The following is a 13,265-nucleotide window of genomic DNA, read 5'->3' as shown; positions in this document are numbered from 1 at the left end:
GTTTAGTAAGTTGTGCTCAGTCTGTAGTGTGTCAGTCACATGTGTTTTGTAGCATCACTTAACTTAAAATTAAGTGTAAGGGGACAGAAATGGTAACCTTACACCAGGGCCGTAATCACCTTTTCTTCAATGGGGGGGACCATTCTCAATGGACACCATGTGCTGTGCTTTGTCAGGCAGCCACGCACCAATGTCCAAAATTAGAAAATGTAAACATAATCATAAATAAACTTAACAAAATATCACCATAAATACTTCTGATTTTATGGTCCATCCCAATACTCACACTTCCCCTTAAAATTGTCCCTAGCCCTTGTTTTTGCGCATTCCCGCGAAGGGCTAGGGTGTCCCAAACATTAGGGAAGTGCTTTTCAGCCCTTAAAATCCCCACTTAATTTGAAGGGCCATGCGATGCACACTTACGAACCCATCTCAACTGAGGGGAAGATTGAATTTCCCAGGATGCATTGTGAAACTATCCAGCTAGGCGAGTTTTCCAGGAAGATGGTAGCCTCCATGAGAAAGCCATCGCACAATTTAAGTACTACTCTGCAAATAAGCATGCAAAAATTCCAAATGTGTTATGTTTCATTGTTATCAGTCAAGGGTTGAGTTAGAATATCAAAGCTAATTCACAATGTAGCCGACAAGAAGCCTACGTCGACGATACGCATGATGTAGGTGAACGCGTCTGTTACGCTAATTTGCATGAAGTTGCGTCCCAATTCGTAGGTAAAATTCCCTACCCCTCAACACTACCCCTTCGTCATTGAGGGGAATCCATCTGGCGAGTGCACTTGAAACCAAGGGGTAAGGTTAAGGGAAGAGAATTGGGATTGGCCCTTAGTGTTGTAGTGGGGGAGGGTCTTTGTTTCCCTGTGGATGCTTGTGGGGAGGGTTTCCCAAGTAACTGATTACTGATGACTCTCACCTGTGTTCGGTGAGTGCAGAGGAGCATGCTGGGTCAAATGTGACGAGTGAGCGGCTGGACGGCGAAGTGCTTTGTTGGTGGCTGTGGCACCAGGGAGGACTGTGCTGTTGGCAACCTTTAGGGTGGTTTCACATTAAGTCCTTTTTAAACAAACTAAACTCAGTCCTTAGAGGTGGTCTGAGTATGGTTCGCTTCAGAGTGGTCTGAGTTCTTTGAGTGTTCACATATGCGCAAAAATGCTGCGTCTGAGTCCAGTTAGAGGGCTGAAAAGGACCAAGTGTGAAAACACCCTAAGAGGACTGAGTTCGGTTAGTTTTAAGAGAACTACATGTGAAAATACCCTTAGTGTTGCCGGCAGTGAAGCCAGCTAGGTAGGGGAGGCATTCCTGTTCTAGGAAGGAAGGCGTCCTTTAGATAGCGAGGGACCGGGGTGTAGAAGGTGCCCTTTGCCAGTGTTCTTCAGAGCTTCAACTATCCTGTTGCAGCACCTTGCCTCAAGCAGCCACACCACTGCAAGCAAGTCGTCTGTCGTCACTGCCTCAATACCCTGGCTGCATCAAGTCTTTGTTCCTATGGGTGCTTCCTGACCCCACTGGGGGGTGTCGTCGCCAAACAGGGCGAGATAAGTTCAAAAACTTTCATTCTTAATATTACATGTCGTCTTGTTAGAGTTTTTGTCCTAGTCCCTCTATGATTTATTTGAAGGTAGCTTTAAATGATTTGACACCCTGCCAGTCATAACAAAAAGGTCATAAAAGTAATGATAGCCTACTGTATGTCAGTTGTAAAAAAGTCAGAGTGCATGCACTTTTCCTGTGGGGCCATTAATCATACTCTGGCTCAGTAAAATGGCCCTCAGTCATGAAAACTTTTAAAACTTTTAGTACTCCTGATCTAATTTAACTTTCAAAATGCTCTAACATGGTCAGTCTAGCTGTTCCCACCAGACCCCTGTGGAGGGTTGGGTCACAGGAGGTGAGGATCCAAATGGTCCCTCCAATGTTAAATAGACAATTACCGCCCTGTAAAGTAGGCCAATATGCATATTATTGAGATATATACCGACTTAGCAGCAACTTTTAAGTGATGTACACATGATGCATCATAACCATTATCCAATCCCTTAATATTATCCTGCAAAATTAGTACTTTTACTTTTGGCACTTTAAGTATATTTACTTGAACAGAATACTTCTGCACTGTGGTATCCAGTCTAGTCAAGTCTAGTTGCCCACAATATAGCACCTAAGACTGTGCGGAGTTTGCATGTTCTCCCCGTTTCAGCGTGGGTTTTCTCGGAGTACTCCAGCTTCCTCCCACAGTACAAGGACGTGCAGGTTAATTGGTGACTCTCAATTGCCCATAGGTGTGAGTGTGCGCATGAATGGTTGTCTCTGTGTCAGCCCTGTGATAATCTGCCAACTGGTTGAGGGTGTACCCTGCCTCTTGCCCAATGTCAGCAAATGGTTGTGTGTGTCCATGTGTTTGTCCCGTGACAGTCAACACCAGAATCCCAATGGAGTTGTTTTTCAGCAACAATGAGGCTACATATTGATTCTCAGTGTGCTTGTGCAGTGTGCAACACAACATTGGTCTATGCTATGGTTTGCTTGAATGACATTTGAACCCTGTGTGCCATGTTAGAGACTCTGCTATTAATATTCCACAGATTATTGTACTGGAGTGCAAACTTATCAACATGTGTCCATATCTGCTGCTCCTCTGAACGACTAATGGGATCTTTGTTCTTCTCCATTCACACAGAATGGAACATGCATGGTATCCAGTAAATGCAACAAAGACGAGGGTCTGAAAACAGTTTCTGGCAGTTCGACCCAACGTGACATCCATCTGAAGTTGTTCCAGCAAAGATTCAGATGATTCACTCTACACGATGGCAGACAAAAGAAAGCCGACGGACCACACTGGGAAACAGCTTGACGTCATTTAGAAGGCATTTGTCTGAAATTGATTGTAGGCATTTTAACAGCAGATGTTCGACTTTGTCGTGGAAGAAAAAACAGTCTGTTCCAATAAGCCGCACCAGGAGGACACATTCATTTATGTTATTGATTAAACCTGAGCTCTTCCGGCTTTGTCAAGTCAAAATGTACGCTGTGAAAAATATCCTCCTGAGTCCATCATCTAAATTATTTTAACAAAACATCTTTCCTAATTGAAACAACATGAAGCTCTTGATATGAGTGTATGAATTAAAGGCAGACTGCGATGTTCAACAAACGACACAGACACCACATTTGCATTAATATTGGTTTCATTTAGTTATCCAGGGGAAAAAAAACACATCACATTTTCACCATTCATTCAACTGTTTTATGTACACATATAACAGGCTTATTTTAATACTTTTAAAATATTTGTACAAAATACACTGTTCTCCCTTTGTAATATGTGTTTTTATTTTACTGCAGTCTCACTGCAAAAGGTCAGCAGATGTGCGTTGATCACTTGTGATAAATTGATGGGCTTATTGAGGGGGGTGTTATTGTTATTATTGCATGCTGAAACATCATTATTGCATAAGTCATTCCTTTGTGGGCTTCTGGGTGGAGGAGTTGCCCTTCCTGTAAGTGGCATTACCACACCGACTGAGCCGATGTTTCTGGGAAGGTTTTGCTAAAATGATAATAAATATGATTACCAACTCAGGGATGGGAGACAGCCGTTTGGTGGTTTATACTTCAGGCTGAGTCTCCTCGGTCTTGGCAAGGGAAAGACGCAGCGCTGAGTTTCATAAACCTGAGGAGAGTTAGTAACTGGTGGAAACAAACACTCGCCAAAGTTCAGAGGTTACAGCGATCTCTTAATGTTTCATCAATGTTATTACTGTGTTACATACATAAAACGAGTGGGGAGAATATATTGGCAAAAGGTTCCTTTAAATGGAACAGTGGTTCTATACAAGAGGAAAGCGGAGATGCACCATATCAGGCCAGAGGAGAGCGACAGTGTTTCCACGCTCCGACTGCTCTCTCTACAACTACAGGCAGTGATTTTCTCTTTTTTAACAAGTGGGACTCTGCCTTTCCTGACCTGTAACACTGGGCTAATTCAATTGGCAATACAACCCGTCACGTCAGTCGGTCATGCACAGACTGACAAATGCACACACACATACGCACGAAACACACACACCTCAGTCATTCAATTCAGATACACAGCGAGATTTCTGTATGACAAGACAAAGATAGAAAACAGAGTCAAACCGTTGTTCCTTATAGTTCATAGATCAACACGTTCGACAAAGAAAAGATGTCATCGGAATTATCGCTCCTCTGTTCTTAAAACAGTATAGGTTTTGAGATATATAAAAAAAACATCTCTAAACAATTATTTTTTTGTTTGTTTTTCAAAAATTTTTATAAAAGTGATGACTGGCACTGTTTGGGATCCTGTGATCACGGGAACACCCATGAGGCTACATAACCAGGTACTTAGTTTTGGAAAATACAAAAATTTGTGGTGGTGTGTAGTCACCAGCTTGCACAGAAGTGACTGTGGAGGCTACCGTCGTTGCCGTGACTACAACTATACTTCACATGCACAGGTTTTGGCGAGAGTGAGTGCTGATGAATATGAACGCCAACGAGAGTGGTTGCCTTTGGGGAGCGTAGAACGACACAACACAAACTGGTTAACGACAATAAATCCGGTACCTTCGACAGAGTGTGTGTGTGGGGGGGTTACTGACTGGTAAGATTCACAGCAGGCAGTTTCTCAGAGGAATGCATATAAATAGGTTTCAAACTACAGGGCGCAGCTGTTCCAAAGTAAGACAGAGCTAACTCACAAAACAGAAAAAGTTATTAGGCAGCCAACAGGGCGACACAACCAGTAACACACTATCCATTTCACAATCATAACTTGAGACAAGACTGGTTAAAATGTTAGTATAACAGTTAATTAGAAGCTAAAAATGGTCCTTGTTAATGAGCTGTGCTAACAGGGAGGTTCTGCTTTGTGATGGTCAAAGGGAGAGTTTGGCTTTAAAACTTTTTCTACTTAATTATGGGACGTGTCCACAGGGGCATTTTTTGGATGCGAGGGGTCACGCTGGACCAACATGGCAGCTCTCTTGCATTAGGAAATTATTCACTGACATGTGTTTCTGAAAACATTTGAGGCGATTAAGTAGCCATGCAGTTGCTGAATCTTACTTAATGTTAGATCAACAACGGTAAGTTTCTATGTTTGCCAGTGCCTCTGATTTGCACGGTTTCAGCTTTATGTAAATGAGGAGCCAACGCCCCATCTCTCACAACACACAACACACAACACAGCGCTACCAGAATGCACTGCAAGGCTGCTTACACAGACATTAAATGGGAAGCATGGAAATGACGGATCCTGTGGACACGTACCAACAGAGTCAGACAAACATGTGCCTTTATGATGTCTGCATGCAGTTTGAGGGTGTGTTGAGCGGTGATCTTAGCCAAGCTGAGGCTCAATTACTGGATGCAGGCAACATACATCACTGTCTCTTAAAAACAGCAAAATGATTACAATGTTTAGCATTTGTTTTACATCATGTTCAGGTGCTGCACTTGAGGGCCGCACTTTGAGCCACAACTACTGTTCTGCCGTAAAATGTATGATGCCTATAATGTTCAGGTTTTGGTCACTGTCATAGAGGTGTTAACTTATTTATGTTTATTATTGGGGCTATAGTCAGTGATGGTGATATTGTGAATTGCATTATATTCAGGGGCGTTTCTATTACTCTGCACCCCACATGTACTGTATGTAAATACTGCAGGAGGGACAAAATTATAAACATCTCTCAATATAATATAGTCCAAAATAACACCACCTCTAACTTGAATTTAACTGAATTTATGGCCCAGCTGAGCCGATTTACAATTAAACAGGTGTACCCAATAAAGTGGTCACTGAGTGCATATTATAAGCACCTTATTACTTGAGTTTATATTGTGGTTACACAATGTGTTTTACTGAATATACTTATGTTTGTGAACAAAGTCACAATTCACAGATTATGGGAGTCAACAGAGGCCCACAGCATGTTTTTACCCCGATTTCAATATTGGGTTAAAGGGACAGTTCACCCCAAAACAAAAAAACCCATAATTTTCCTCATACCTGTAGTGCTGTTTATGAGTCTAGATTGTTTTGGTGTGAGTTGCAGAGTGTTGGAGATATTTCTCGAATATAACAGAACTAGATGGCACTCGGCTTGTGGTGCTCAAAGCACCAAAAAACTTAAAAACCTCAACAGCAATGTCTCTTTAAAGGAATCATGACTCAGTTACTCAAGATGATCCACAGACCTTGTTGTGAGCAGTTTCATGTAGGATCTACATTCATTCTATCAAACTACAACCGTCAACTACATTGCCTCGCAGAAGGAAGTGTGCATCTACTCATGGACAAGAGGCTCGTACTTGTGACAGCGTGAGATGTAAACATTAATGGTGTCCTTTTTGTCCGAGCTGTAACGCTAGCTAGCTCAGAGGTGCTACGTGAGCTAGAACAAGAGATGCATGCTTCCATCTATGTGGTGATGATAAAAGAAATTAGTTCCTAAATGAAACTGCTCACAACAAGGTCTGTGGATTATCTTGAATAACCAGGTCATGATTTCTAGAGAGACATTGCTGTTAAGTTTTTCAGATGTATTTTTTTGGCGCTTTGAGCACCACAAGCCGAGTGCCATCCAGTTTCATTATATTCTAGAGAAGGCAGACATCTCTATGGCTGATATCTCCAACATTCGACAACTCACACCAAAACAATCTACATTGATAAACAGCACTAAAGTTAAGAGGAAAATGTGTGTTTTGGATTTTGGGGTGAACCGTCCCTTTGAAAGAGAAGCTGCAACTTGACACACATAAAGATATAATAAAGGCATCCACAGGTTTGTCTGACTCAGTGTCTGAACTCTCCGAAACCAAACTATTCCTTTAACCCCGGTCCTGCTGACACATGAGCATGATATCCAAACACGACAAGGCTTCAAATGAAACGTGAAAACCTGCACCTACACATCTGTTAGCACACTGATGATAAGGATTAAAATGAGGGATGAAATTGCTTGCTAACATCAAGCTGCTCTTGGCTGTGCTTGGTCCTGACAATCCCTTCTTGTGTGCCCTCGACCTTCACAGCCTTCCTGAGGGGGCTGGGGACAAAACAAACAAACAAAAGGAAAAAAAAAACAAATATGGGGACAACAACACCGCCCAAAGAGGAAAAAATTTAAGTCCTTCCTTCCCTCTGGAGTGAAATACAACGGAACATTTCAACATGTCAACCATTAAAATACAAATCAAACACATAAAATAAGCTTTTTTTTTAAAAGTGTGCTGCGAGGCTTGTTCATCCATAGATTTGGAGGCGATTAAAGTGCGTGTCGGTCACTGTCAGAAACTGTCCAGTGAAAACGTTTGTTTGTTCTCTCGTCACATCACAGACAGGAGACCCAATTAGACGAGTGGTGTGATTATCTCTTCATTCGTATCCCTCCTTCCCTCCACAACTGTTCCATGCTGATCTGAGGTCTGTCCTCCAACGTCGGAGTGATGCATCTTGAGACACCGCAAAGAAAAGTCCATCTAGACAGCTCGCTCAGTCTGGTATTGACTCTTGAAACTCTTATTTTCCTTAACGCTGAACCAATAAGCCAGTCAGGTGACGCTTGTTTCCAAAACAGCATCACTTGCTTCCAGAAAAGTCTATAAAAAAGTGAAGTATTCCTGTTGAAGCATGGATGCTTTGCATTGGAGACAAGTCAAAAATGGCTTTTTTAAAAATGTTTTAAGGAAAAATAAAGATTTAAAACTCAATACTAGACATGGAGCATTGCTAAGATGGATGTTTTTGCAGTTAAGTAAAATATGCTGGTTCTGGGCATCATAGAAACAGTACACAGGGCTAGATGGAGTAGGTGGAGCTCTCAGACTGCTGGCGGATGTAGCACTGAAAACTCTTGTCTCCAATCGGATGCTCCCTGGGGATACAAAGAGAAAGGTGGTGTTTATTTGTTGGCAGGAGGTTAAAGAGCGGTCTTTAGAGCTAGAAATAGAACTAACATTTTTTTTAGATTACCAGGTGCCAAGCAGAGCTGGAGGCCAGTATTATGTTTGAAATGTTAAAATAGCTACATTTAATCTCCAGCATACTTTGTACAAGTTCAATCATTACAGGCAATTGTGGACTGTACGACTGCACCACCTGCTGGCCAAAAGGGGAAGTTGCTCAGTAATATTTCACACCTAACATATTTCCCACAGTTTTCAGCCTCTGTTGCAGTTTATATGCGACAACTGCAGTTTAAAAAAAACACAATCTGAGCTATTAGCATGGATAAATAATAATCTACGTACTGGCTTCCTATCTTTGTCTTCTTGAACTTGTCACGTTTGTACTTGGTGTGCTGCTGCTCCAAGGTCTGCACGGCTGAAACAATCAGTTTCAGAGTTTTGTAGGTCTCCTGGGGGTCATCGATGACAAAGCTGGAGTACTCCTCCTGTTCGGGCCCGTCGTACACAGACTTGCTGCCGCAGGCCTCTGCGGGGGAAGACAGACAGACAGACAGGCAGACAGGCAGTGGAGTCAGAGAGAGAACAAAAATGACACTGTGAAAATAAACATGGAAAATGTGCAATCGTACACGTGCGTGCTCACAAAGACGTGAAAACACTCTTGTCAGCATCTAACCTTGCATCTTGATTAGTTTGGTCATGTATGTGCTGAACAGGGAATAAATCCTCTCAGTCTCTCTGTCTCCGTCGACGTCAAGCTGGATGTTTGCTGGGAGACCGCTGAAAACAGATGCACACAGGAGGATGAGCGAGTGGAAAGAAATCAAAGGAACCTGATCCTGGATGGACTTTAAAGAAGCATTTCACTGCTGGAAAGATGGTCTTTTCACAGAGCTGGGCTGTCTCTGCGGATACTTTTGTTTGGTGCTACATGGCCAGTCATAACAGTGGGAAAGGTCATTCGTTGTTGCTGAAGAGGTAGAAAACCCATGGGCGGATTATGAGTCAATGGGGCCCTGGGCTCAGACATGCAGAAGGCCCCACCAGCTCTCCTACATAGAAGCAAGACACCAGACTTTATAGTTGTTTAGCCTCATTTGTTGGTAGGACAGGGGGAAGTTTAACACATTTGCACCTACAACCCACACTGTGATGACACAAAGCTGGTTGAAAATCAGCAAAGTCATCCCTTCAACAGCTTCACCTACCCAGTACAGGGCGTACACCCAGGGGCTGTGTCTGCCGAGAGCTTGCAGCAGAGCCAGTGGCCGTTGAGGTAGGCTGAAGGATGGTAGGTGCTTAGGCGTTTGCGGTTGCACTGGCTGACTTTGGTCAGGATGTCGATCCAGTCTCGTGCCTCGACGCAGTTGTTGGCCTGGATGTAGAGCGCCCGCTCTGGCTGAATAACCTGGAACATCTGGAGGAAGGGGGGAAGAAGGGACAGCAAGTGAGGGAGGAATCTAAACACATGTAGGAGTGATTCTGGACCAGATGCACAAAGCTCCAAAGATGTGTGGGGTCCTTACATTTTTCATCTTGAAAGACTCCTCCTCGAGCCTCTCTACAGCCAGAATGTTCTCTATGGGAATGCTGCACAGAGCGCTCTCACCTGGAGGTACAAGTAAACACATCAGATGTGAGAAATTACAAAAAGTAAAGAATGTGTAAAATAACAATGACGTGTTTTAACATGAGTTAATAAAGTGGGTTTTCTCAGGGTACTCCGGCTTCCTCCCACAGTCCAAAGACATGTAGGTTAACTGGTGACTCTAAATTGTCCGTAGGTGTGAATGTGAGTGTGAATGGTTGTCTGTCTCTATGTGTCAGCCCTGTGATAGTCTGGCGACCTGTTCAGGATGTACCCTGCCTCTCACACAATGTAAGCTGGGATAGGCTCCAGCCCCCCCGCAATCCTTGACATGATAAGAAGTTACGGAAAATGAATGAATGAATGAATAGTAATAAAAATGGACGCCATGTTAGTTTGCCATTCCTTTCTTTGTGCATTTCAGTGCGGGACAACAGTGACTGCTTTTACATGCACACTAATATTCCGAATATGACAATATTCTAAATTCAACATGGGTCATATGGGCAGTAAATTTCATTTGGATATTCCGAATTAAGCCTCATTCTGAAAGTAGCGTTTTCTGATTGAAAAAATGAGGGATATGCCCACATTAATCAGGTTTTAGAAGCACATGTACACAACGCATTCAGAATATGGGTCTCAACTGGGGATGTGACACGTGGCCTGTTGCCTGTTTACAGTCGGCTCTGTGTGTTGTCATGGATTCATTGTACACAAATCAACTCACCAGAAGTTTGCAGGGCTGGGGTAGAGATGCATGCCCAAAAGAAAAAAGCCCACATTTTTTGGTCAGAGGAAGAAACATACCTTTTAAACATATGACAGACTTGGATATCAACAGGTTTTTGGATATGTGCAAATACTGCAACCTTTTAAAGAAGGCGGTTAAAGGAATGACAGAGGGACACTGTGTTCACACGGTCGAACAAGCCAGCCACCAGCGGAAAAATCGTATCTTGGTGCACAAGCAGCTCCATATTTTGGCGTCATAATTTACTTGTTATGGCACGTTAATACACAAGTACACAATGCTGCATGTAAATGAGGCTATAAGTGGAATATTCATTTTCATTAGCCATGTAAACAGCTTAGAAGGAATATTGTCTTTTCAGAATAAGGGCAAAACTGGAATATTTTGTGCATGTAAACGTCATGTCACTGTCCATCTACAGCAAAATTTAAATAAATGAAAATGTTTTTCAGTCTTCACACTAACTAATTGGAGTATGCTTGATTTTCTCACTTTAAAAAAACTGTTATGTAGTCTGAAATTTAGAAACAGCTTACGTGTTTTGGCCCTGGCTTGTTTGGATGCAGCGCAAATGCATTGCCTGCTCAGTAACTTAATCTCCACCACATGTGTTGAGTGCACATTGTGTTCATGCTAAATGCACCTTCAGCAGATTCCCGCTCAGCTCCCTCCTGCTGATTCTTACACAAGCGCACACACGCACACAACGACATAAACAGACGAGGAAACAATGCGGCTGTAAGAGGACCCTGAGGGACCTCTGAGCTCACCTTTCGTTTTGTGGTAGGTAAACTCGTGGTTGGTGAGGCGAAACCATCGCTTCTTGAAGTTCTTCATTCCAAACCGGTTTCTCCCTTGTGCCCTCTTTATCATAAATCTGAGGAAAAACGGGCGAGAGAAAAAACACTGAAAACCTTGACAGACAAGCTCATGTTTAAAAATATAATTTATCTGGCACAATACATCCCTTGTTCATGTCTACAGTGCTGAGTGTGAGTATAAATCCATTACTTCCTGTAAAACTACATAAACCACACATTCATTCAGGTTAAACGAATCCAGTGCAGTCGTTAATCTACATTTATCATTCCGTTTACATGCTCGCAGTTCCTTGTGTTTGTTGCTACTGTACATGTAAAAAACTTCACAGTGCTCATAGATTTAAAAGTCTATGAGTCAAATAGGGGATGGGTCAGCAGGTCAAAGGTACCCCTGATTTTGCACATTTCACCCCATTACCAACAAACTGTGTATAAATACCTTCTGACTTTTTGCTATATAGATAATATTTTTTAAAGAAGTCACATCGCTATTGAAAACAATAGCGATGTGACTGCCAGTCGGCGTGATGCAGTGATAGGCAGCCTCAAGATATTCCCAGTTTGCGTCCAAGTAGCGCTCGAACATCAGCCTAAATTAAGTCAGGACTGAGCTTGAAAGAGAGACTGAATAAGTAAGAGATATATAAACGAAGTATCAGCGTAATATTTTCACTGGCCTCTATGCTGTTTTCTACTGTTTGCTAACCTGTCTTCTGGCCTGTCCGTGACATTGAACGTGACACACCAGAAGAAAAAAACAACAAAAACCAGAAAGGTATACTCGTCTTCTCTACTGGCAATGGGAAAGCAGTCTATCAGCTATATTTAACAGGTTTTCCCGCGTTTAAACCTGCATACATACGCTACTTGTGGTGGAAAAGGTTTGTATGAATCGAGATTCAGTTAATGCTTTGCCCATTTGTCACCTCAGAAGTTTTCAAAACATATTTAAGTGTACAGTTTAGCTGTAAAATGAGAACATTTGTGACCTAGTTGCCACGTTGAAAAAAAAGTGAGCTTAGCGAAAAGTACCGCCCACACGCTGGAGCAACCTTTCTCATTTCACAGCTAAACAGTACACAAAAATATGTTTCTGAAAACATCTGAGATGAGAAACACTAACAAAATCTTCAGATTCATATTCGATCACAGCTGCCTAGTTTGATAGTTTGACTGCAGTTCATAGGCAGATATTGATGTGACAGCTGCATTAGAGACTCCTCGGCTCTGATTAGTTGTTTTCGTTCAGACACAGTGGGTTCTTGCAATCGCCAAAAGATACACGGGGGGCACGGGGACACAATTAAATTTCTTGTGTAATACAGTGTGGGTGTAGTGACAGTTTTATTTTTATAGAAGTCCCCTAACTAAGCTTTAATGCATGCAAAAGTCCTCTATGATGTCCTCGATTTTTTTTTAGAAAATGTCTGACAGTGATGTAAGGTACACATTTTTGTTAATAATGGGCTAAAACATGTTAAACAACCAGTATGGGGCTTTCAGGGAGAGTAAACACCAGGATGTCTTTGTTTTAGAGTTTAAGGGCCATAGCATACGAGGGATATGAAGCACCAAAGTTACTCCTCTCCCACAGGAACTCTTTTCACACTACTGAGCCAAGAACGTGCCGGTTTCACATCTGCCAAAATGCCCGGAGCTGTGCTGGGCACTCTAATGTGTAGGTAGTGATGTGGTCACAGTCTGGACAAAAAGGGTATAAAGGGTCAGGATGTGGGATCCCAGAAATGTTTGTACAGTAACCAACCCCTGCTGTCACTGTCACATCAAGCATGTCTGGCACAGCGAGGATCGAGAGGGGCTGTCAGCACTAGAGAAGGCTTTAAGGCATAAAGGTTAACACTTTACTTTATACCATCACAGTCAGTGTACACTCAGCCTATTGCCATGGAAACACAGAGAGACTTAAATCCATCACACAGTGTCAGACAGTGTAACAGACAAGTTGCTTATACTGTATTTAAACCAGATATAAAGTAAAGTGCAGCAGCATCTACAGCAGCGCATGATGTTGGTGGGAGAGAATGACCGGCTTGGTTTGGGGAAGGGTTACAGTGCACACACGGGGGGGTCACAAGGGCAAAGCCGTCATACAGAGAAGCTCTTACCTGCCCTTCGTGCCTTT

At 42.6% G+C, this 13,265-nt stretch overlaps 1 protein-coding gene across 5 annotated transcripts in view; it reads right to left on the bottom strand.

Annotated features, from left to right (window-relative positions):
- Positions 1 to 3,187: 3,187 nt before the first annotated feature.
- The window catches only part of rasa3 (RAS p21 protein activator 3), a 62,794-nt gene continuing 52,716 nt past the window's right edge, over positions 3,188 to 13,265 (bottom strand). For 2 of the 5 annotated variants that reach the window (XM_050043277.1, XM_050043203.1), the window contains exons 21-27: positions 11,072 to 11,178; positions 10,278 to 10,292; positions 9,486 to 9,568; positions 9,168 to 9,376; positions 8,636 to 8,739; positions 8,302 to 8,485; positions 3,188 to 7,925 (exon numbers count right to left, since the gene is read on the bottom strand). In XM_050043277.1, coding sequence (XP_049899234.1) covers positions 7,850 to 7,925; positions 8,302 to 8,485; positions 8,636 to 8,739; positions 9,168 to 9,376; positions 9,486 to 9,568; positions 10,278 to 10,292; positions 11,072 to 11,178 — 778 coding nt within the window. In that variant the 3' untranslated portion in view covers positions 3,188 to 7,849. The remainder of the gene's footprint in view (positions 7,926 to 8,301; positions 8,486 to 8,635; positions 8,740 to 9,167; positions 9,377 to 9,485; positions 9,569 to 10,277; positions 10,293 to 11,071; positions 11,179 to 13,265) is intronic. The other 3 variants (XM_050043311.1, XM_050043393.1, XM_050043485.1) reach the window with 3 other exon arrangements.

This window comes from Epinephelus moara, chromosome 1 (genome assembly GCF_006386435.1).
Source record: "Epinephelus moara isolate mb chromosome 1, YSFRI_EMoa_1.0, whole genome shotgun sequence".
Taxonomy (NCBI): Eukaryota; Metazoa; Chordata; class Actinopteri; order Perciformes; family Serranidae; genus Epinephelus; species Epinephelus moara.
This window is presented reverse-complemented; position numbering and strand designations above follow the sequence as displayed.